At 36.0% G+C, this 26,201-nt stretch overlaps 1 protein-coding gene across 1 annotated transcript in view; it reads left to right on the top strand.

Annotated features, from left to right (window-relative positions):
- The window catches only part of LOC129223774 (tryptophan 2,3-dioxygenase-like), an 82,584-nt gene that overhangs the window by 30,672 nt on the left and 25,711 nt on the right, over positions 1 to 26,201 (top strand). The window contains exons 8-11 of the mRNA XM_054858133.1: positions 6,891 to 7,004; positions 18,318 to 18,425; positions 22,697 to 22,753; positions 24,991 to 25,045. Coding sequence (XP_054714108.1) covers positions 6,891 to 7,004; positions 18,318 to 18,425; positions 22,697 to 22,753; positions 24,991 to 25,045 — 334 coding nt within the window. The remainder of the gene's footprint in view (positions 1 to 6,890; positions 7,005 to 18,317; positions 18,426 to 22,696; positions 22,754 to 24,990; positions 25,046 to 26,201) is intronic.

The raw sequence follows: 26,201 nt of genomic DNA, 5'->3' as shown, positions 1-26,201 counted from the left end.
TGCATTTTGGCGTGCTAATAATCGAGCTTGGGCCACTGGAGACATTTTACGCGATTGGTTCCAGAGCTCTTTTAGACGTGAAGTTATTAAACTCACACAGTTCAGAACTCACTGGAAGAAGAGCTTTTAGGAGTGACATAGGAGGCTAAAACCAACGAGGGTACCGACATCGGTGACGTACAACCAAAATCGTTCACATTGAAAATTTTGAGCCATTCCTAGGCAATAGAAATGATCTTTCCGATCTGTTAGTGAAGGAAGATTCTATCATGGAAATGACGCAAGTGATCATGGATGCGTTAATGCTCTGCAAAGAACTACAGAGAAAAATTCTTCATGACTGCCAAAAGACTATCATTTGCCAGCTCCTCTTTATAAACCAGAACACGAAAATAATTTATGTTTTCTTTACGCATGTTGTGCATAAAAATCGATATAAGTACACATTAAACTTATTATACAATTAGTCATCACTAGAATGAAGTATTTTGTTATCTACGGAACCAAACCCCTATTTTAACACTAGTATTAGGTCTCAATTTACGCCGCATTTCCGTGGAACGTAACTCCCCCGCGTAAGACGAGGGTCTACTGTATTTCAAAACTTTTATCAAGTCAGATGTACATTTTGAAGCTTCAAACTTTTATTAGAAATTAGGAACCTTATTTTAGTCTTTCAATTATTTTATACCCTATGCCCAAGGTCGTACTCAGAGAAGGAGGGGGGGGGGGGGGCTTCCGACATACTTCCAAAAAGGGAATCGAAGAAACTTTCTCGGCACGGACTTGTTTATACCCAGCTATTTAATTTTGTTTTTACGCCATCCTCAAGCACCAAATATTGTTTAAAGAAAGCCATGCTCATTAATACATGTTGATTTTTTTTTTCTATTAATAGTGTTGCCTGATGGGGAAAGGGGGGAACATGTGAACATTTTTTTTTTTTTTCATTTCTTTATTTTTGAAAAAAAAAAGAAAATATTATCAATTTTTCAGCTCAAAAATGCCCCATCATTGAATAATCTTTTCTTTGTGTCATAGATTTTTTCGAGAATTTTTGAAAAAATATTTCTTTACTCTCTTGGTACTTTTTTTTTTAAGTCTTCAATTGTTCACGTGCGCCCGTCCCTCTCCCCCACATGTGCCTTATGAGAGGGGCACATGTGAACAAGCCTGGGGAACATTTGCAGACGATTAAAAAATGCAGGAAGAGCATCATATTTTTAAGAAAACTCTTTAATTTGAAACATATACGTATATACCAATTACATTGAATGGTTTGTAATCTATACCGCTTCAGTTTAAATTGTACAATAATTGTGTCATTAAGAAAAAAATTCTCAAATATATAAATGCTTATTGTCAAGTTTTTAAGTCTCATAACCTGTTGTGATCATTGGATAGAAGCGAAAAAAACTTTGAAGACCACAAAGTACATATAAAGAATTTTTATTATGCAAAGATTATTCTAATTACATAATGCTATTAAACTTCATACAGTGTTTTATATTGTGTTTAAAAATTATTTAAAGCTTCAGCTTTTTACTAAATGAAAAAATTTTTTGTCTTTTCATTTCCTGTGAATATTGTATAACACTAAATTGTGGGCCTACAACTTAGTAACGAAGCAATTAAAATATAAAAATAAATATTTAATACTAACATTAATGTGTAACAATAAATTTACAATCTGATTATAAAAAATAATAATCATAAACTCTTACACATTTTTTAATATCTTTTACAATATCCTGCACTAATAATAATAATAATAATAATAAAATTGATTTGAATTTTGTCATCTTGAATGCAAATTATGTTTTTCGCAATCACGAGTGTGTGTGTGTATATAGGCATGTGTGTTTGTGTGTGGGGGGTATGTGTGTTTGTGTCTGTGTGCAGGCATGAGTGTGTGGGTATTTGTGTGCAGGAATGAGTGTGTGGGTAGTTGTGTGTATGTGTGTAGGTGTGAAGAGGAGGGGGTATGTGTATGTGTGTAGGCATATGTGTTTGTGTCTGTGTGCAGGCATGAGTGTGGGGGTAGTTGTGTGTATGTGAGTGTGTAGGTGTGTGTGTTTGTGTGTATGTGTTTGTGTATGTGTGTAGGTGTATATGTGTGTAGGTGCGTGTATGTATGCGTGTAAGTGTAGGATATTGACGAAACCTGGAGACTGTTTTCGCTAGAGGTGCAGCATCGTGAGGAGCCGGTCAACGGTGATGCTGCGGAGGGTGCTGGTGGGAAAATAAAATCATAGGAACGCCAAAAACAGTCAAGTGAGAACAATAAGCAATCGTGATTTCTCAATAATAATAATAATAATGATAATATGAAAGGGGTATGGGAACTCTTCAGTGCTCCTGTGTTGTGTTCACAAGAACCCCAACATAAGGGTATGTCATAATTTTTTTTTTTTTTTTTTTTGAATATTGACTTGCGCAATTAGGATGCACTGTATTTGCCCCCTAGAAATTCATTTCTAGTATTATTTTTGAAAAATATTAAGGTTTAGCTACCGGGAAACGAGGTACAAAGTTTGAAAAAAAGGTAAAATATGGTCAATTTCCAAAATTTTTTATAAAAATACAATGTTTAAAATTCTTGTTCTAATACCATTCAAATGCTTCCTTTTAACATTCTTTACACATGTTTTTATGATTAACTACATTTCTTTAAAGTTTTTAGTTCGCGAATGAGCCGTACATTTTCGTGAAATTAATCAAAATTCGATTTTCTCAGTTTTTCTTGTACATTGCAGTATTTCGTCTGAAAAAGTTCCGCAACATTTATTTCCCATAAATGTGCACTATGTACGTATAGTATGTTCCGCGTTAATGAAAATATTATTTTTTTAAACTGTGTTCGTATGAATCCATCTCTCTTGGCCCAACTACATACTGATTCTGCAGCCTCGTTTACTAATTTAACCGCTCTCTCGCAACTTTGAGTGTGTATTGAGTATGGAGGAAGTTTCAGTGAGAGAACATTCAATGCTTTAAGCTGTCCCAAAGACAAATTTGCTGTGAAAATCGGTTCAGAGAGGATTTCTGCGTCCCAGTCGTTCAGTTCAGTAAGATTGCATGCACCAAGATTTATCGACTGCGGGACTCTAAAAGACCGTACTGGTGTACATCCTTGCTCATTTCCTACCCTAATTAATATTAATTTGTCAACTGCTAAAGCTCTTTCGTTTTTGTTATGAGAGCAGAGAAGAGCAATGAGCAGATTCTCTGGATAAGCCAACCAGGATCCATTTTTACTTTCTTCTATATCTAATATATAGAAGAAAGTATTGGATTCGGGCAAATTTTCGAATTTCGAATTTTGACGGATTCGAACGTTTTGAGGTGTGCTGAGTCCATTTCGACTATTTTTGGAAAATGTCTGTCTGTGTGTGTGTGTGTGTGTATGTGTGTGTGTCACGTCTGTGTGTAACCAGTTTTTTGTGGCTGCTCTACAGCAAAAACTACCGCATGAAATCGAACGAAATTTGCTACACATATGTGCCGCTATGTGAACTTGTGCCCATTGGTTTTTGGCGCGAATTCCTCTAAGGGGGGTGGAGCAATGGGACGTTTTTTGAGTTACGAGTGCTTGCTATTCCTCAGGAAGTAACTGGCGGAATCAAACAAAATTTGGTCCATATTTTGCCATTAACAGGAACAGGTGCTGATTCAATTTTAGTGTCAATAACTCAAACGGGGGTTGAGCTATAGAACGTTTTTTGTCGTCAATTGTGACTGCTGTATCTCAAGAAATAATGAACGGAATGAAAGAAAAATTTATCGGCAAGTAGCCCTTAGTGGGTATAAGAGCTGATTTTATTTTGGTGTCAACAGCTAAAAAGGGGGTAGCGCAATCACCCGTTCTTTTTTTCCATTGTGAGTGCCCTATCTCAAGAAATAATGCTACGTTCTGGTTGAAATTTGGAATATATGTGAATCCATATGTAAACCGGCTTTGGTTCAATTTTGACGCCAATCGCTCCAAGAGCTGTTGATTTTTTTTTTTTTTTGCGAATAAAAATAGCTTTATTAATGCAACAATAAGAAAGATAAATCGTAATAGATCGTCGTCTGCGTATTTTTCGTGATTTTAATTGTATGGAAATGATCGGAAATATTTTCTCAATGATTTAAAATTTTTAACTGTTGCCATCTTATGTTTGTTAACAAGTGAAATATTTGTAATTAATTCAAGCAAGGCTTTTAAAATAACTTTCAATTTTCGCTCTTTGCTTTGCTTTTGCAATAATTCAGACATTGGGATGGTCGTCAAGTTTTTGCATATGTATTTTTTTTTTTTTTTTTTGGAATATTGCTTCCTCATCAAGCATGGGGAGGGATCAGATAAAAAAAGAAAAATATAGAAGAAAGTTTCGTGATGGCCACAACATACTAGTTTATGTAGGGTTCAGAAGCTTCTTTAATTCTCTCATCTTGCTCTTCTACCGAAATCTAAATACATTTATTAGATCTGATGGTCCATACTTGATCTCATGTTTGACCTTAATCTCGTAAAACAGTGGGAAGTAAACTTGAGGTAACCATTTTGCAAGGGAGCTGCATTTTGTTCAAAAACTTCTCAATCGCAGACTTTTTAGATTTTTCTGCTGGCTTCACATCAATGAACTGCTATATTACGGCATGTAGTCGCAAAGCTTGACAGACCAAGTTCTTCAGAAATGAGCTGGAGTGGTACTATTGGTTAACTGTTTTCTCAGGTTGAAGTTCTTGAGAAAAAAACTAAATTTGAGTCGTTTCCGCTTTTGGATCCCCTTGTTAAAGTCAAAGAAAATGTTGTTAGCCAAATAATCACTGACAGCCAAGTAGCTTGGAAATATCTTCATGCAATTGAAAAAAGCGAGCTGGAACCGGAAGTATCAGCTCTTAAATGTGGAGAACTCTCAAACAGTAGATGGCTTACATGTGCCATGAGGTGCTTGCTGCTCTATATGAGTAAACACATAATCTTGGAAATAAAGAAACGGAAATCTTGAAGCTACTTGCAACATAGGTAGCTCAAGTTAACTTCCCAATGTTTTACGAGATTAAGATCAAACAGGAGATCAAGTATGAACCCTCACATCTAATAAAGTTATTTAGACTTCGGCAGAAGAGCAAGATGAGAGAATTAAAGAAGCTTCTGAACCCTACTTAAAAATTGGTTCCTGGTGGGCTCATCCAGACAGTCTGCTCATTGATCTTCTCTGCTCTCATGACACAAACGAAAGAGCTTTTGCAGTTGACAAATTAATGTTAACTAGGGGATGAAATGAGCCAGGATGTACATTAGTGCGGTCTTTTAGAGTTCCGCCGTCGATAAATCTTGGCGCTTGCAATCTTACAGAACTGATCGACTGGGACGCAGAGATCCTCACTGAACCAATTTTCACAGCAAATGTATATTTGGAAGAGCTTAAAACATTGAATGTTTTCCCATGGGAACTTCCTCCACATTTATTACAAACTCAAAGTTGCGAGAAAGCGGTGAAATTAGTGACCGAGGTTGGCAGAATCAGTATGTGGTTGGGCTAAGAGAGATGGACTCATACGAACACAGTTGCGTAATCGAGAATCAATACCTTCTTTGAGAACAAAGAAAGACTTCCTCAAAGTGTTCCAAATTTGATGGTAAAATAACTATCAGTGGCTGATTGCAGTATTGTGTTTGGGCACCTGAGTGAAAGGTTGACATATGGTGCGTAAACTTTTCCATGTATTCAAATTGTCGTAATTATTTGGTATTTCACTTCTTGTGCAGTAGATTAAGAATGTTTTGTTTCACATATACCGTACTGTTTACTTATTAAATAAATGACTTGATGATAAATGTTTGTAGCCATTAAATAAAAGGCCACAAGCATATACTTAACACGAGCATCATCGAGCATTTTTAATTATCAGAAAATAATATCAGAAAGGAATATCTCATGTGTAAGTCATTAGATCCAAAAGGTGCAAATCAATACTCTTCATTAATGCAGAACACACTCTACGTACATAGTGCACATTCATTTTGAAATAAATATTGCGGGACTTTTTTAGACGAAATGCTGCAATGTACAAAAAAAGCTGAAAAATCGAATTTTGGTTAATTTCACGGAAATGTACAGCTCAGTCGCGAACTAAAAACTTTAAAGAAATGTAGTTAATCATAAAGACATGTGTAAAGAGTGTAAAAGAAAGCATTTGAATGGTATCAGAACAAGAATTTTAAACATTTTATTTTTATAAAAAATTTTGGAAATTGACCACTTTTTACCTTTTTTTCAAACTTTGTAGCTCGTTTCCCGGTAGCTAAACCTTAATATTTTTCAAAAATAGTATTAGAAATAAATTTCAAGAGGGTAAATACAGTGCATCCTAATTGCGCAAGTCAATATTTAAAAAAAAAAAAATTTTATGACATACCCTACCTTAAAACTAACTTGCAAAAAAAAAAAAAAAAAAAAAAAAAAAAAAAAAAAAAAAAAAAAAAAAAAAAAAAAAAAAAACAGAATTATTAATTTAATATAAAAATTTAAACATTGTACTTGAATATTCCTATAATGGTTTGGAATAACTGATTTTACCTTAATAGTTAGATTAAAATATGTTTTCACGAGGAAAAGACTGATAATATTGCATACAAAACCTGCTAAATAAAAAAAGTTGGCACCACAGGAACATAAAATGGCTATTTGTTCTGAAAGTTGGGCTAAAAGGTAGGACTGGTTCTGCCATCACTTGAGTATTTTTCAAGATTTTTTTTGCTTGAAGCTATCTTAGTAAAACGTACCACATTCACACGTGCACCTCCTCTCTTCTCCTACCAACTAAAGATGTTGATAATAGAGTTTGAATGTTTTGTGTAGATGGAGTACTAATGCTGTTTCATGTTTCGTTACTAGGAACACCGTGTAAATTTCAGCAAAGAAAAATACATCACCGTTTTTCCCGATAAAAAATCCATTGATATGATTCTTCAGTCCGAAGAAGAACCTTCACTTTGTTGTCTAGTTCAGGTAAAAATATTTCACTTTACTAATAGAACTACTTGTTCAATTATTATCAGTTCTAATCTCTTTGTTATCCTTATTTAAAAAAATCAAATATTCCATTTAATTTTGGAATTTAGAACAGAATGTCCAACACACAGTTAAAAATTTCATCGTGAAACTATGGTGAACTAACCGGCAGCACTCTGCCCGTCTGATTGATCGTAAAATTTGCTGTTACTGTTAGTGACATTATTTCACCATTATGGGTTAGAAACCATTCCCAACTGGCACGGGTAAATTCCTGTAAATGTAAAGCAGTACGGTTATGTAACCATTTACATCTAGCATGGTTTCAAAACCTTAAAAAGGAAATTTTACGGTTTTTAATCCTATACAACTAGTGCGTTGAAAGACCGTAAATATAACACTTTACGGTTTTGTAACCATATATGACTACAGTCGACTCCCGCTACAACGCGATCCGACTTACGCGAAATGGCTATAACGCGAGTTTTTCGGTAGCAACGAATTTTAGAGCTAAAGCGAATTTCTCCCTCTCAATACGAATATTTGGAAAGGAATCGTGATGCTAAGTTTCGGCTTTGTTATTCCCTACTAAACAGTAATTCGTGAATGTACTTTCATCCTTTCAGCATCACTGACTGCGCAAGTTCCCACATACCGCACTATAAACATTGTATTGTTAGTGTGTATGATGCATCGCCACTCCTCGTTTTTCATTTATTTATTCTAAATATGAAAGGTGATGAAATATTGTAGCACTTAGGCCCGCTTTTTCATCTGAAGTTTGAAGATGGAAACAAAAAGCGAAAGTTTTTGCGACAATTTAGGAAAAGATAAAGGTTTTTTATACGCTTGAACAACTAGAAAGTGGGTCGAAGGTAGCACGACACTTAGGTATAGGTGAATCTTTCATACGTATAATTAAAAGTCAAAAAAAGGCAATCCGTATAAGTCCAGGCCTTAGTTTTAATATGAAGCTGGCAGAGTAGTGTTTAAGCAAAATGAAAACATTATGAAATTGGAATCTGCTCTTGTATTGTAAATTATGGAGACCCTGAAAGAGGGGTGTTACCATAGATGTAAATGGTAAAGACTAAATGCGAAGCTACTGTATCAAAAAATATATTAGAATGACGATCAGATTGCGCAGCATAAATCATCATCTTCAATATTTAAGTTATAAATGTAACCTATTGTATATACTGTATAACTCTTACAGTGCAGTGTTTCAATAATGCAGCTTTTTTAAAAATACGGTAAAAATTCAGCTTTTTATGTAATAAACGGTAATATATAGTTAAAAAATGGTCTAAAACATTTTAGAAGGTGTTTAAAATTTTCTAAAATGATTAAGTATGTTAATAAAAAAGGCATATTCACAACACTTTTCCGCAACGCGAAATTTCGACTTACGCGAGGAGTCTTGGAACGCATCTCTCGCGTAAGTCGGGATTCGACTGTATTACATTGAAAAACCGTAAACATAACACTTTGCGGTTTTGTAACCATAAACAGTAACCATAAACGACTAATTTAAAATGTGTATGGGTACTTAATTACTAGTAATACCAGAAACTTTGCCAGTTTGGTCAGTTATAGTATGTTAACTGTAAATGCACAGTTTTCTATGGTTTAAAAATTAAAAATTGGGCTAAAATCTCCTGCCCAACTAAGGCGTATGGAAACGAAAGATCTTATGTAAAAGCTATAAAATACTTTTTAGGTTCAAGCTACGCTATATACTGACAATTTATGGCTCTTGCATTATGAAAAAATAAAAAATAAAAAAACTAATTTTATTATTTTCTGAAAATTTCAATTTTAAACACATGTTTTCAAACTTTCAGCCTCATGCGCGAACTGAAGATGTCAACACATTATTTTTCCCTAATTGAGGATACTAAACTACAACTTCTAAACAAAAAAAATCGATTTTTAGAAGCACCCTAATTAGCCTCGTTTTATAAGTAGAACGTCTGCTCTGATTGCCTTTCTTCGGTACCAAGTAAGAGAAAAATGCTGATTAGTGAAAAATTTCATGCGGTAAATTCTTGATAGTCTCAGGAGACTACGTAAGTGGGTACAAAATGACGTCAGAGGCTATTCCTTGCATTGTTTCATCTCATATCTTTCCTCTTTTCTGCCTCTCAGAATGGAATGTGACCCTATGGTGTTATTGGTGGTCTGAAATGGTACTATCACCCCTCTTAATGTACAAAAACAATTTCGAATCACACTGAATAATTTGCTGCTTAATTATCTGCTCCTTCACCCCCCCCCCCCCCCCCCCCAAGAAAAAAGTCTGAACAGCTATCACTTGCGCTGTTCAAACCTCGTTTTGTTCTTTGCTTTAATCTTTATCTTCTTTACTAACAATAAAGCAGAAAGTCTCTCTGTCCGGAGGATGTCTGGATGTCTGTAGGATGTGTGTAGGATGTCCGTAGGATGTCTGTGACGCGCATAGCGCTTAAACCGTTCGGCCGATTTTCATGAAATTTGGCACAAAGTTAGTATGTAGCATGGGGGTGTGCACCTCGAAGCGATTTTTCGAAAATTCGATGTGGTTCTTTTTTTATTCCAATTTTAAGAAAAAAAGTATCATAAATTACGAAATCATCATAACGTGGAACCGTAACATGGGCACAAGCCAGTTGGCGAGATACGAAATTATCATAACGTGGAACCGTAACGTCGGTACAAGCCAACTGGCGAGAAAATTCATTATACATTATTTGTAAATATACAGGCGAACCAAAAGACCTTTTGATTTTTCTATTGCGGGCGAAGCCGTGCGGGTATCACTAGTTACTAATAATAAAGCTGGATGTCCCTCTGTCTGTCAGGATCTCTGTGACGCGCATAGCGAATAGACCGTTCGGCCGATTTTCATGAAATTTGGCACAAAGTTAGTTTGTACCATGGGAGTGTGCACCTCGAAGCGATTTTTCGAGAATTCGATTTTGTTCTTTTTCCAATCCAATTTTACGAACAAAAATATCATAAGATGGACGAGTAAATTACGAAATTATCATAACGTGGAACCGTAACATGGGTACAAGCCAACTGGGGAGAAAATTCACCATACATTATTTGTAAATATACAGGCGAACCAAAATACCTTTTAATTTTCTATTACGGGCAAAGCCGTGCGGGTACCACTAGTTAAAAATAAAATTAAAGTATAGAAAATGTAGATTCGAAAGTTTGAAAAAAGTGATGCTGAAAATGGAAGTCACAATTCAGAAAAATATCTTGTTAAGCTTGGACGAATTGTTCCTTTAAAAGCATCTTTCAGCAGTTGGAAATTATAGGTGAATCTTCATATTTAACCTAAAACGTCTTCCCGTTAAGAGCTTAAAAATTCTAATGATGTTTTTAAAACTATGAAGAATTTTTTTAAACATTTAAATCGTTTCCAATAACACTGTAACGGATCCGGTGCGACTTCCAACTTTCTTGAAACGACAACAGTTCTTGATTAAAAACACAGGAAATTTATTTACACTATGTACAGGAAAGATCGTCAACAACTGCTAAATTAATCATCAGCAATTAAGCAAATATCACTCAACACCGTAAACTCAATGGTTACACACGTATTTACTTCCAAATACGAAAACAAAAAAAAGCAAAATGCCTCGCAATAAACAGAGCTAATACACTCACAAATTCTCAATCGAAAAAAAACTTTTTATCATGCATAACGGCTTTTTATGCACACCGAAAGAGATCTCTCAACTATTCCAGAAAATGCTACACCGTTCCACACTTTCTTATTTCTTTTCATTCACAAATCTTATCAATGAAAAAATAGGGGACCATATACTTCAGCCGAATGTATAGGGGCTGTATATTCATTGCAGGAAACTATTTACAGGATTTGTAACATTGCCCCCTTCCTAAGGACTGCACGTCCCGGACAGTACAATCAATATATCAATTAACTCAACAATGTAAACTCAACAATAGCACACGTATTTACATCCAAATACGCAAAAACGCAGCGCAGATGCCTCACAATAAACAGAGCAACGGCTCAGACGAATCTCAGACAGTTTAAAAAGCAAAACTAACTCTCATTCAAATGCCACACGGCTTTATTCTCAGCAAAGAAATATCCAGAAAATCCTAGTTCGTTCTACCAGTTTTTCATATTTTCTTTTTGCTCCATTCACAAATCTTATCTTTTAGAAATGGAGGGACCACATACTTCATTCGAATGTAAGGGGGTTGTATATTCATTACAAGAAACTATTTACAGGTTAAGTTACTACAATAATTTTAGATGAAGAATAATGGAATAAACGCCAAATTTAGCCAGATTACGACAAATTAATCATAAAAATAATTACTATTTACAGAATTTGTAACATGGCCCCCTCCCTAAGGACTGCACGTCCTGGGCAGTACGATCCCCAGAAAGGATGCCAGACTTATATCACAAATACACACATTAAATAATAAACAATAATACACAGAAAACACAATAATAACAAGAAATATTACTAAACATTAAAAGCAAAAATTATCTACAACTTTTATGTTATCAACCATGGTTGTTTACGTAATACTCATGAGCTATGGCCATAGTATGGGGCTAACCGATCATAATGTACATTGTACAACCCTAGGTTTTGCATTAGGTGATTTTTGGATCCTCACTACGACGTCATTCAGTCGGTTAAGGACTTTGTAGGGTCCATCCCAATGCGACTGCAATTTGGGTGACAGACCTTTCCGTCGGATGGGATTCCATAACCAAACCCTGTCGCCTTCGTTGAATTCTTGTCCAGTAGACCTTGCGTCATATCGGGTCTTCATCTTCTCCGCCGCGATGTTGATTCACTCTCGTGCGAAGTTATGAACGTCTTCCAACCGGGCCTGGAGATCCTGGATGTACTCCTCAGGCGATGCAGGCGCATCCGGAGGACGACCGAAGACGAGATCACAAGGTAGCCGAAGCTCTCGTACGAAGAGCATCTGAGATGGGGCATATCCGGTAGTCTCGTAGACAGCACTGCGGTAGGCCAGCAGGAACAAAGGTAGCTTCTTGTCCCAATCCTGTTGATTTCTGGAGACCATAAGCGAGAGATTATTCAGGATTGTGCGGTTAAATCTCTCCACCATGCCGTCCGATTGTGGGTGTAGTGGTGTTGTCCTAGTTTTCTCAATTCCGAAAATTTGACATAGGCCCTTAAACACAGCAGAGATGAAATTCCTCCCTTGATCGGAATGAATCTGCAAAGGTGTTCCATATCTCGAGATCCAATGTTGAACTAGAGTCTCTGCTACGGTGGTAGCTTCTTGATCTGGAATGGGATACGCTTCGGGCCATTTGGTGAAATAGTCGATGGAAACAAGAATGCATTTGTTCCCATCAGCAGTTCTTGGTAGAGTACCCAGGATGTCGATCCCAATTCGTTCGAAAGGAGCTCCAACGTTGTACAGATGTAGCTTCCCTCTGCTTCTCTTCTTCGGTCCTTTACGAGCAGCACAGGCGTCACAAGAATGGCACCACTTCTCCACGTCATCCTTCGCCTTGCTCCAGAAGAAGCGCTCCCGAACTTTATTGAGGGTTTTCAAGACACCAAAATGTCCTCCAGTTGCACTACTATGTATTTCTTTCAGAACATCTGAAATCCTTGATCGGGGAAGTAGTAACTGCCACCTAGACGTTTTGCCGTCATCAGATTCTTATTTTCGGTGTAGCACGCCGTTCCGTAAATGGAGCGAGTTCCATAAAGCCCAGTATCTTTTTGTTGCAGGACTGATGATGGAAACGTCCTGCCAGCTAGGTCGCCGACTGTCACTCTCCATGAACTCCAAAATTGGTTTTATGTCGGGGTCTTCAAAGTTGATCTTTTCGAACTTGGTCGTCACTCCATGGATCAGGTTCTGATGATGTTGGAGTCACTGTCACCTGATAGGCAGTAGGGCTAGTCGTTTCATACTGTTTCTCGATTCGGGAACAATAATTGCAGTTCTCAGGACAGGGTCTCCTTGATAAAGCGTCAGCATTACCGTGAGACAACCCTTTTCGGTGCTTGATCTCCATGTCATATTCCTAGAGCCGCTGTATCCACCTGGCTATCTGGGTTCTGGATTCCTGAAGTTCAAAAGCCAAGCTAACGAGGCATGATCTGTCCGAAGCAGAAACTTTCGGACGTAGAGCTAATGATGGAAGTGTTCTACAGCTTTCACCAAGGCCAGTAACTCCTTTCTGGTGACGCAGTAATTTCGCTCCGACTTTGATAAGCATTTGCTCCAGTAAGCGATGATATGTTCATTGCCGTCAATTTCTTGGGATGAAACAGCTCCGATGCCCTCGTGGCTCACATAAGTGTCTAGGATGAAGGATTTTCCAGGCTGAGGATATGAGAGAGTAGGCGTTGATGTTAAAGCCTCCTTCAGTCGTAGAAATGCATCTTCGCATTCTTTGGACCATTCAAACTTTTGCTTGCTCTCTGTCAGCTTATGCAAAGGTCGTGCAATGTTGGAAAAACCCTTCACAAACTTCCTGTAGTACGTTCAGAGCCCCAGGAAACTTCGCAGCTGATGGATGTTATCGGGACGACTCCAACTCTTGACCGCAGATACCTTCTCTGGATCGGTTTGTACACCCTCAGAAGAAATGATGTGATCCCGGCGGAACAAATTACATTTGGACGGGCTTAACTTCAGATTGGCTTCCTTAAGCTTTTGCAGCACCTTAATAAGATTTGCCAGATGTTCATCGAAACTGCGTCCCACGATGATGATATCGTCTAAGTAGACCAGACAGGATTCGTAGGAAAGTCCTCTTAACACTGTCTCCATAAGACGCTCGAACGTAGCTGGTGCATTGCAGAGGCCGAAGGGCATCACTTTAAACTGCCATAAGCCTTGTCCAGTTGTAAACGCTGTCTTCTCTCGGTCATCAGGGTGTATCTCAACCTGCCAGTAGCCGCTCTTCAAGTCCAGGGTCGAAAACCACTTGTGCCCGGAAAGAGTGTCCAAGGTGTCGTCTATCCGTGGAAGAGGGTAACTGTCTTTCTTGGTGATTTCATTCAGCCGTCGGTAATCGACACAAAATCTGGTGGAGCCATCTTTCTTTCGGACTAAGACGATGGGAGAAGCCCAAGGACTGGATGAAGGTTCGATTACATCATTCTCCTTCATCTCTTTCAGGAGGGTCTCAACTTCTTCCTTCTTGGCGAACGGTAGTCGTCTTGGATGCTGTTTAATAGGGGGGTGTTATCCAGTGTAAATCCTATACTGCGTTAAATTCGTACGGCCAAACTCCTCCGATGTAGATGAAAACATGCTTGAAGTCGTCCACCAATTGTTCCGCAGCAGTTCTTTGATCTTTCGATAATGGCGCACTCCCAATTAACTTCGATGTCAAGGACTCAGAAGACACAGTCTCGGGGGAATTGATTCTTCTAATGATGCAGTTTACTGGAGTATTAGTTGCAAACACTTCACCTTTTCGGTTATCCCTTGGCCTTTTACTCACGTTGGCGACTCTCGCAGGAATTACATCCCTAGAAAGGTCCACAAGCGTAGATGCTACCAGCACTCCTTTTAGGTTATTGTTTAGGTTAGGGTATTCAATGAGGCCGAATCTAAAGCAGTTGTTTTCTTCAATGGAGCCAGGTATCAATGATTCTGACCTTGAGGGAATCGATAAATCTGTTTGGGCTATTATTTGATGAGCGGACTTTACATCACTTTCTGCGGGGGAAAACGGCTATGTCTTCTCTCGTCGAGTGCAGCTCATTAGTCTTGAAGTCGAGGTTGAAGTCATACTTCTTTAAAAAGTCCAATCCGAGAATGGAGGGGTCCGTGATATCAGCAACGAATGCCGTATGATGGTAGGTGTCATTCCCAAACACTATTTCCAAGTCCACTTTACCCTCAATCTCAATTTTGTCACCTGTCACAGTCTGGAGACTTACGCGTGGCGATGTCCACAACAGTTTCAATCCAAATTCACGAGCCACATCTGTCCTAACGATTGTCACATTGGCTCTAGTGTCGACAATCAGTTTGCAAGGATTCCATTTACATGTGCGTAAATGAAAAGTTCATCACTCTGCCACTACTAGTAGAGGAAATCTGCGGAGCTCTGGTGGAGGTGATTTCTTTCCCTCGCGTAGCTTGGCGAGCCGGACAACTCCTTTGCAGGTGCCCTTCAGTACCGCATTTCCAGCACTTCTGCTCTTGTTTCTTTTGGGCTGTTATGCTGTTCAGATGTCTTGTCAAGTCACCGAGTTGTCTCTCAAGTTCAGCGAGATGGGACACCTGGAATCAGACTCAGACGTTAGGTCACTTTTCATTTCATCATGACTTGTAGTAATTTTAGCAGTTAAATCACTATTTAACAGTTCTTGGTTAGTCGCTAATTCATTTTTCAATTGTTCTTGATTTGCAGTAAAACTTGCAGTCAAATCACTTTTTAATTGGTCTTGATTAGTCGCCATATCATTTTTCAATTGTTCTTGATTAGCCGCCAATTCATTTTTCAATTGTTCTTGATTTGCGGCAAAACTTTCAGTCAAGTCACTTTTCACAGCATTAATTGCTTCCAGAAGTTGTTTTAATTGGTCATCCATTGCGCGAGTAATCACCATAAAAAAATAAAGTCCCAAATTCAAAGTCTTTATGAAAAAATGTCCAAAGTCACACTTACTCCAAGAAAGTCCAGAAGAAGCCCCACGTTGGGCGCCAATTGTAACGGATCCGGTGCGACTTCCAACTTTCTTGAAAGGACGACACAGTTCTTGATTAAAAACACAGGAAATTTATTTACACTATGTACAGGAAAGATCGTCAACAACTGCTAAATTAATCATCAGCAATTAAGCAAATATCACACAACACCGTAAACTCGACGGTTACACACGTATTTACTTCCAAATACGAAAACCAACACAGCGAAATGCCTCGCAATAATCAGAGCTAATACACTCTCAGTACAAATTCTCAATCGAAACTAAACTTTTTATCATGCATAACGGCTTTTTATACACACCAAAAGAGATCTCTCAACTATTCCAGAAAATGCTACACCGTTCCACACTTTCTTAGTTCTTTTCATTCACAAATTTTATCAATGAAAAAATAGGGGACCATATACTTCAGCCGAATGTATAGGGGCTGTATATTCATTGCAGGAAACTATTTACAGGATTTGTAACAATACAGCCAGAATTGCGTCTTAATTTACCATAGTGGAGCATTTAGTAAAATAAATTTAAAAATTGTTTCCTGCATAATCTTCAATCAATATATGAATACGTAGCTCTGTTGAAAAAAAACAAAAGGATATCTTTATCTTCTTTACTAATAATAAAGCTGAAAGTCTGTCTGGAGGATGTCTGGATCTTTGTGACGCTCATAGCGCCGAGTCTGTTCGGCCGATTTTCATGAAATTTGGCACAAAGTTAGTCTGTAGCATGGGGGTGTGCACCTCGAAACGATTTTTCGAAAATTCGATTTTCTTCTTTTTCTATTCCAATTTTAAGAACATTTTCCCGAGCAAAATTATCATAAGATGGACGAATAAATTACCAAGTTATCATAACGTGGAACCGTAACATGGGCAAGCCAATTGGCGAGAAATTCACTATACATTAGTTGTAAATATACAGGCGAACCAAAAGACCTTTTAATTTTTTTTACGGGCAAAGCCGTGCGTGTACTACTAGTTACCAATAATAAAGTTGAAAGTCTCTCTGTCTTTCAGGATCTCTGTGACGCGCATAGCGCCTAGACTGTTCGGCCGATTTTCATGAAATTTGGCAAAGTTAGTTTGTAGCATGGGGGTGTGCACTTCGAAGCGATTTTTCGAAAATTCGATGTGGTTCTTTTTCTATTCCAATTTTAAGAACAAAATTATCATAAGATGGACGAGTAAGTTACGAAATTATCATAACGTGGAACCGTAACATGGGCACAAGCCAATTGGCGAGATACGAAATTATCATAACGTGGAACCGTAACATTGTTACAAGCCAATTGGCGAGGAAATTCACCATACATTATTTGTAAATATACAGGCGAATCAAAAGACCTTTTGATTTTTCTATTACGGGCAAAGCCGTGCGGGTACCACTAGTTTTTACATAAAGTTTGTATACATTACAAGTAAGTTGAAAAACGTGTTTACAATTATGTGTTATTTTGTCGAACAACATCGTATATATCTAATAACAAAAAGTTATTAGAATGTTATTAAAGCAGGAGAAAAAATCAAGTAGAAAAATAAAATATCTGTAATTAGTTAATGAATCATGTAAAACATTTGAAATGGATTTTTAATTTTAACACTTTCAAAAGAAATCAGACAACTCTCAAAACGACTTTTGGGGAGTAATATTCGGGGATATTTATGATTTCATCGGTCAACAGAAGTTAATTCCTGAGCAAGTTTTGTACAGTGTCTATGTGTTTGCAAGATTTAACACAAAATGTTAATCTCTACTAATAATAAAGCTGAAAGTCTCTATGTCAGGATCTCTGACGCGCATAGCGCCTAGACCATGCGTCCGATTTTCATGAAATTTGGAACTAGAATGTGTTTGAATTATTGTTCGAACTAAGATAATCCGAAAACAGAAAATATCTATATTTGTTTCTTCTCACCATGGAAAGACGTACTGTTTAAAAATGCACCAAATTTATTATTTACTTCAATTCAATTCATTTCAATCTCAATGGATTTTTTTACATAAATTTATTTCATATTTTTACTAATAATAAAGCTGAAAGTCTGAATCACTCTCTGTCTGGATCTCTCACTGTCAGGATCTTTGTGACGCACATAGCGCCTAGACCGTTTGGCTGATTTTCATGAAATTTGGTACGAAATTAGTTTGTAGCATGGGGGTGTGCACCTCGAAGCGATTTTTCGAAAATTCGATTTTGTTCCTTTTCTATTCCAATTTTATCAACATTTTACCCTGCAAATTATCATAACGTGGAAGAGTAAATTACGAAATTATCACAACGTGGAACCGTAACATTGGCGAGCAAATGAACATAGCATATTGTCGAGAAATTCATCATCCATTATTTGTAAATATACAGTGCAACCAAATGTGTGACCAAATGACCTTTTAATTTTCTACTACGGGCAAAGCCGTGCGGGTACCGCTAGTACATTTAATATTTCTTTATGCTTACCAGGGAACCACACAAATTGTGCAATAATGAAAAGTGTGTGTGTGTGTTTTCAACTGATGGAGGAAAAGCTTTAAATAATATTAGCAGAAGCATGTGCAATAATTTAGTCTTCAATGATAAAAAATACTATCTTATTTTGCATTTCAGAAATGGTTAGAACGTACTCCTGGACTTGAGAAGGACGGATTCAACTTTTGGAAGAAATTTGAAGATTCTGTACAAGCACAAATCGAAACATTAAAAACGCAAATTGAAGTATGCATCATCTTAAATCTCTACCTCATTTTTTTTCCACAACAAAATCATTTAGCGTCTTCTTTTAACTATTAGAAACGAGCTTATTTGTGCATCACATGACTTCCTTTTACTCCAATATAATGTAATTTCCCCATTACTGGCTATTTTAATGTGATTCAATATTTTACTTCCTAAATATCACTAATAGTGGTCAAATGGAAATCAGATTTAAAAAATAAATAAATAAATAAATAAATAAAAACCTTAAAATTTTTTTTGAAAAAAATCGCCAAATTTGTCGCCAAGTTGCGACAAAACCTGGCGACCAAAAGACTGGCGATATTCCGCAAATTATAACACCACTTGAGTTTATATCGAAATTAACAATGATTTCCCCCAAAAAGGGGCAAAAGACCCCCTTTGGAGCATCCGAATGCAACCAAAAAGGGAAGGTGCACAACTAGACCCCACTAGGAGCCTACATACCAAATTTCAACTTTCTAGGACATTCCGTTCTTGAGTTATGCGACATGCATACGCATATACGCACATACATGCAGCCGTCACGAGAAAACTCGTTGTTTTTTTTTCTCGGGAATCGTCAAAATGGTTATTTCGCGTGTCTATACGTTCTTAGGCCCTTATCCACGTGTGGTCGAGTCGAAAAAAAAAAAAAACTCGACATTCATTCGGGGGTGAGCAAAATGGAAATTAAGGTCGATTTTTGAGTGAACATTTTTTCGCGAATACAATACTTCCTTTTTTGTAAAAGGAAGTAAAAACTAGGGGTTGCATTATTTTTTTATGGCTTTTAACTTGGGCATTGTTGGTTTCAAAAATAATTCTTTTTAAAGATATGTATGTTATGCATACAGGGTTGTCCAGACGCCATTTGTGATTTTTAAATACACGGATCAATTTGATCAGGGGAAAAAATAGGTAGTATTGCAGTTCGAAAATTTTGAAATTCGTTCACTGTGACCGTAACCATGATCACTGAGCTGTTTAAAATCATCACACATTCTTTTGCGGATAATTTCATATCTAAAATTTTGGTTACATTGGTTCAGCGGATAGGCTGCTATAGGGCGACTTACTCTTGGAATAAATACCCTGTATTTGTAATTACTACTGCTCAAAACTCTGTTTCAAATTTTTCAACAAACTATTTTATTTTATTGTTTTGATTTATTTATTTTTAATTCCTTTTACAAAAAAGGAAGTCTTGTATTCGCGAAAAAAATTTCACTCAAAAATCGATCTTAATTTCTATTTTACTCACCCCCGAATGAATATTGAGTTTTTTTTTTTTTTTTCGACTCGACCACACGTGGATAAGTGCCTAAGACAGGGTTGGCCGGATTGGACCCAATGGGTTTTTTTGAAAAAACCCATTTAAAAAACCCCATTATTTAGCCCACTTTTGGGTTTTTTAAAAATTTTTTAGAAGTTTTTAAAAAAAATTGATTAATTAAAATACTTTCACAATTTAAACTTATTTTTTATTTGTTCTTTACCAAAGACAATGGACATAAAAAATGAATTTTGAACTTTAATAGTATTTCTTAACTCTTGATGGCATTAAAAAAATACTTCAAAGATTTTAAATAAATATTTTAAACTTTTTTCTTTAACTGGTCAATAAATAACTCAAATTATCTTGACTTAGTCCTGTAACGTCTGTTTTTCTCAATATTTGTAGATTGCACAGAGGAAACTACTCTAGCTAAAAGGCTTTTATGTCAATTATTTTCTGCAAACCAACACGTCACAAATCTCAAATAAACAAGGTATATTTTTTAGAAATCAACAGGTTTCTCAAGCGGTCAGACAGAAAACAGAATAGGATGTACAGTATTTTCATTATCTTACGAAAAAGTTTTATATTTCTTACTCTGTACACAAAAATAGATAATCAGGCAACATAAAGTTCAAAGAAATGTCTTGATTAAGCTGGAATTCAGTAAAACAGGATTTTTAAACTACTTGAGGTTCTACAGTAGTTTTGCATAACAAAATAAAATACAATAAAGTGCAAAAAAAAAAAAAAAAAATCCTAGTAATTACAAGCAAACAATAGATTTTATCACTTGAGAAGTAAATTTGCCTTAACTGTTGGTAATCATGGAAACTAAAAAATCTGAAACTTCACCATTCTTGGGTTCCGTCGTCTCTTTTACTTTTCTTCAGAAAACGCTGAATTTTCCAGCTTTTTTTACCCCAAGACGTTTTTTGTGCTTTGTCCATATACTTACGCTACAATATGCTACAAGCACCCCACATTTTCCCTAAAAAAAGACAAAAAAAATCCATATTTCTTTTAAAAAAACCCAGCTTTAGTTGGGTTTTTTTGGGTTTTATTTAAAAAAACCCAAAAAACCCTGGGTCCATGGGCTTTTTAAAAAAAACCCGGGTTTTTGCCAACCCTGGCCTAAGAACGCATAGACACGTGAAATATCCATTTTGACGATTCCCGAGTTAATTACAACGAGTTTTCTCGTGACGTCAGTATGTATGTATGTATGTCGCATAACTCAAGAACGGTATGTCCTAGAAAGTTGAAATTTGGTACGTAGACTCCTAGTGGGGTCTAGTTGTGCACCTTCTTTTTTGGTTGCATTCGGGTGTTTCTAAAGGGGTCTTTTGCCCCTTTTGGGGAGAAATCATTGTTAATTTCGATGTAAACTCAAGTGGTGTTATAATTTGGCGGACACGTGGCGATATATCGCCACTCTTTTGGTCGCCAAGTTTTGTCGCCAACTTAGCGACAAATTTGGCGATTTTTTTTTTAAAATCTGATTTCAATTTGGCTACTGTTGGTGACATTTAGAGAGTAAACTATTGAATCACATTAAAAATGCCAGTAATGGGGAAATGACATTAAATTGAAGTAAAAGGAAGTCATGTGATGCACACATACATCAGCTCGTTTTTTCCTCTGCACACTCTTTATTCTGTACCTTTTTACAGAGAACCTTTAAAACTGCACGGAATAATAATTATATCACGACGAAAAATTCACATTACGGGTATTAATCAAAAGGCAGTTGACATTCGATGTAATAAGTAAACTTGAAATGTATTATTAGTCCAGAAAGGCCCCACTATGTCCTCCAATAAAGATAATTTATTTTAATTGTAGCGGGCTCCCTTAGTAACAACGATTTCTTTAAGATGCTGAAGGTCAGACGTTAGGTTTGCAGAGTATCTCTTTTTTCTTCTTCTCTCTACCCTGCTATTTCCATTGCTAACATTTAATATCAAAACGAGATTACCTTGAGATAAGCTTCGGAAATTGAAGTTTAAGGATATCCTCTTAATAAAAATAATTCGCAGAGTCATCAATAATGGTTTAATTAAATTATCTAAAGTAAAGAAGCTTTTGCATGTCCGCCGGTGCATCATTATAGGTATCTTATCATTTCCGGAATATCCAATTGGATACAAGGCGCTGGATCCAGTGCCTTTAAGGCCTTCAAGCTTTTAAGTGATTTATAGAGCTTTAAGCTTTACAAAGCGGAATAAAGTTTCTATTTTTTATTTGATGGAGCATAAACACAGAAAATACTATTTCCCACTCTTGAGTTTAATTTATATAAGATTCGCATTTTTTTTTTTTTTTTTTTTTTGGCGACTAAGTAAAATTAACGCACCAAACCCTCGAATCATGAGTTCTATTTTTGAAAAATGCTCTTTTATTTCAGGAAAAACTTTCCTTTTGGTGAAAAATAAGTATCATTTTGGCGAAAAAAACACAATTTTTAAGCACTCATTATCTGAAAGTGAGTCTTTGCTTTAGAAATTAAAAAAAAAAAAAAAACAAAAAAAAAACGAATATTACAAAAACCTAAAATGCGCGATAAAATTTGGAAACTGTCATCTAATGCACGTTAACGGGCATTATTTGCTGCGAAAATTGAAAAGGTGTGACACTTTTACGATGAGATGCTCCCTAAATTTATCATTTTTGCTTTCCGAAAAACGAATAGGTTGAAGTTTTAAAAATGGCTTCGAGGTACATCAAGACCTGATCCAAGATACCCGTGAGCAAAATTTCTTAATTCTGGATCTTTTCATCTGTCCAGGAAGCGACCGACACACATACTTGCTCTCTGTTTTAGTTTTTCAAAAACAAATTAAATATTAGAATGTTATAAATTTATTCATATTACGTATTCTGCAAGTCAGTCAAATAGCTCGTTTCCATACGAATATCGGTATAATTACTTGCTTTAAGTGCTGACGATTAATATTTTTAATACTTGACAAAGATTTTTAATACTTTTTAGCTGGAAACCAATGAAAGAATCAAAGAGGAACTGAAGACGGAGCACTCTCAGAAAAAGGTAAAATTATATAAAAACATGTCCTTCCGATTATTTTTTAAAAAGTGTAGCAAAAACCTACGTAAAACAGGTTTAAATTAATATTAACTGCAACTTTCCGCAGGCAATAAACAGTATGGGGCTTTTTTAACATCAGAAGAGAAGTACAAATTACACTGTGTGACACGATTTTTCTAACATGAAAACTGTCACGTGTTTTGAGTTACTTATTTAGTTGTAACCAAATTTGCCAAATGATATGGGTGTCTAACACGTGACGTTTCTTAGTTATAGCTTCAATAACATTTTCGTGCATCCCCTCTTATAATGTAATGAAAAGAATTTTATTAAATATATATTTCAATAATTAGAAGTATAAAACAGCCTATTAGAATATACTGGGAAAAATATCGTCTGCAACAGTTCTTGTTTAGTAGAATATTTTATTTGAATTAGAATTGCTGTAAGTTTTTTAAGTGGCAACACTTAATATTTTACTTTACCTCGATTCCGCAAGAAAATGATTTTTCGACCCTTACATATAAAACGCGGTTTGACGAAAAAGTTTGTCAAACCTATATGGATAAAAATGGCAAAGGATTTTTGCTTTCGAAAAGTATTTTTCCCAAATTGTGTGACGCTAAATTAAAAGAACACGTTTTTGTCGCCCCAAAAATAAGAATGCTTATGAAAGAACAATGAATTTGATAAAAATCTCACCCAAAAAGAACTAGCGGCTTGGTTGTCTCTAAATGAGGTAACTCGAGGATTTTTACTCAGTTATTAATCTAAAAACGCCAAATTTTTAGTGAAAACTTGTTGCAGAAATATGAAATGGTGAAGTGCAGAATATCATTTACATTTTTTGCATTCAAACTTCGATTCTTTTCCTTCTAATCTATGAGCAAGCTGAACGCTTTCATCAAGATATCAAACGAAGTTAACGTTACCAACGAAAATGGAATGCAAAAACGTTGGGAGGTTATTGTTGGTTTCTAATTCAAGAGGATTTCACTATTCACAAGATGAAAAGAAATTTTCATCATTTTCTTTTATAAGCATGTGACTTATTTTTACTTCCTTTTACAAAAAAGGAAGTATTGTATTCGCGCAAAAATTTTCACTCAAAAATCGATCGTAATTTCCATTTTACTCACCCCCGAATGAATATTAAATTTTTTTTTCGACTCGACCACACGTGGATAAGTGCCTAAGAACGTATAGACACGCGAAATATCCATTTTGACGATTCTCGAGTTAATTACAACGAGTTTTCTCGTGACGTCTGTATGTATGTATGTGCGGATATGCGTATGTGCGTATGTATGTCGCATAACTCAATAACGGTAAGTCCTAGAAAGTTGGAATTTGGTACGTAGACTCCTAGTGGGGTCTAGTTGTGCACCTCCCCTTTTGGTTGCATTCGGTGTTTCTAAAGGGGTCTTTTGTCCTTTTTTGGGGAGAAATCATTGTTAATTTCGATGTAAACTCAAGTGGTGTTATTATTTGGCGGGCACTTGGCATATATCGCCAGTCTTTTGGTCGCCAAGTTTTGTCGCGACAAATTTGGCGATTTTTTTTAAAACTCTGTTTCACTTTAGCCACTGTTGGTGATATTTAGAGAGTAAACTATTGAATCACATTGAAATTGCCAATAATGGGGAAATGACATTAAATTGGAGTAAAAGGAAGTCATGTGATGCACACATCAGCTCGTTCTACTCAGTGATAAAAAACCTGTGCTATTTCTCCTCACAATGTATGCATTAGTGTGCATTATTACACTATACTTGATTCAAAATAAAAGTAGATAAACATGTTTAGATTATTTTGCAGTAAGTTACCGCCCTAAGTCTATTCGGGGTTGATGAGTGCTAGAAAGCACAAAACTGCAGTCCTTGGATGGAATAACTGAGCTGGCGATGTATTTTATGTATGTTTAGATTAGATTTAAAATTTGCCGTTTTTAGCCATTCATGGAAATTAAATTTGTCATAACTTTAAAATGGTACCTGTTACAAGAATTTAGTTTATCTATTTATGTTTAGCAAGCCCAACTTGACATAAATCAGGTGTTTTTCTCAATGATATAGAAAAAAAAGTAAACTTTTGTCACACAATGTTGCTATATTTCTACACTGTATTTCTACACTGTTCCATTCGCCCATAAATCAGATTATGAAAAAAATTTACTGCACTGAATTTATATGAAACCTTACTTATAGTTTTTTATAACTTATTTGAAGTGTTTTTTGCAGGAAACCTTTGAAGGATTATTTGATATTGAAAGGCATAATGCATTTGTGGCCAGAGGTAAGCCAACAATCAGGGCCTGATTAATGCACGGTCCGGCGGGTCCGCGGACCTGGGCACCACAAATTTAGGGGCACCAAAATAGCATAGCCTTAAATTCACTTACTTAGTTACTTTTTTTTTGAAAAAAAAAGCTCCTTTTACTTTTTCTCAATTTTAAGGGAGAGGAAGCTCAAAATTTTTAAAAAATCAGCTCAAAAACTCATAAAGTTAAAAAAAAATTCGCGTAAAGAAGTCGTTGTCCCTTAGCTCTGGAATTCCAAAAAAGATACTCGGATGGCATAGATGAACATTTTCCAGAAGAATTAACACACTTTCAAATTTTTGCAAAAGGTAACTCTTCTGCTGGAGAATGTTTTAAAATGATAAGATCACTAAACATTACACATACATTTCCGAATGTGGATTCACCCCTGCAGCTTCTTCTTACCTTTGCCTATCAGCAGCTGTTCCAGTGAACGTTACTTTCCATTTTTGAAAAGAATCAAAAATCATTTGAGAAGCTGCGTTTCTCAGGATAATTTACAGGTGTTTTCCTTATTGACCATTGAAAATGCTGTGACATCAAACATAGATTTCGATTATTTGATCGACACATTTACCTCTGTTAAAGCCAGAAAGAAGTCCTTTTTAAAGCTTAATGTCAGAATCAGTAAGATTTCTTTTTTTCAGTTTTAAATTGTTTTTTAAACTCTTTTTCACCTTAAGAGGCAGTTTTAACTGTGATTAGTTAGGTGACTATCAAGTGTTTGGCATTCAAATCCGAGGTTTCATTTTAAATGTAGTAATTTTCCTTTAAAATGTTGTTTCTAGTATAAAACATTGAATTTAAAATTGTGCGGATTTCCTCATGGGGGGAGGGGCACCAAATTCTACTCAGTACCTGGGCACCAGTTTGGCTTGATCGGGCCCTGCCAACAATTAAGAATACAACATGAAACTTGCTTTTGTTTTTCGTTTTCTGCCTATTTGGTGTGTGATTTATTTCAGTAATTACTTGTACAAATGTCTGTGCCGATGTATGTACTCTATAAATCCCTAATCTATTCAAAAACATTTTTAAAGACACAAATAATATTTGCTCATTAGACCATTTTCAGATTTGAGATAAAATCTAAAAGGAGTTAAAGAGTTGCTTTTGTGCAAAAAAACAGGG

Source organism: Uloborus diversus, chromosome 6 (genome assembly GCF_026930045.1).
Source record: "Uloborus diversus isolate 005 chromosome 6, Udiv.v.3.1, whole genome shotgun sequence".
Classification (NCBI taxonomy): domain Eukaryota; kingdom Metazoa; phylum Arthropoda; class Arachnida; order Araneae; family Uloboridae; genus Uloborus; species Uloborus diversus.
The sequence above is the reverse complement of the archived record's forward strand: the minus strand, read 5'-3'. Positions and strand labels throughout refer to the sequence as shown.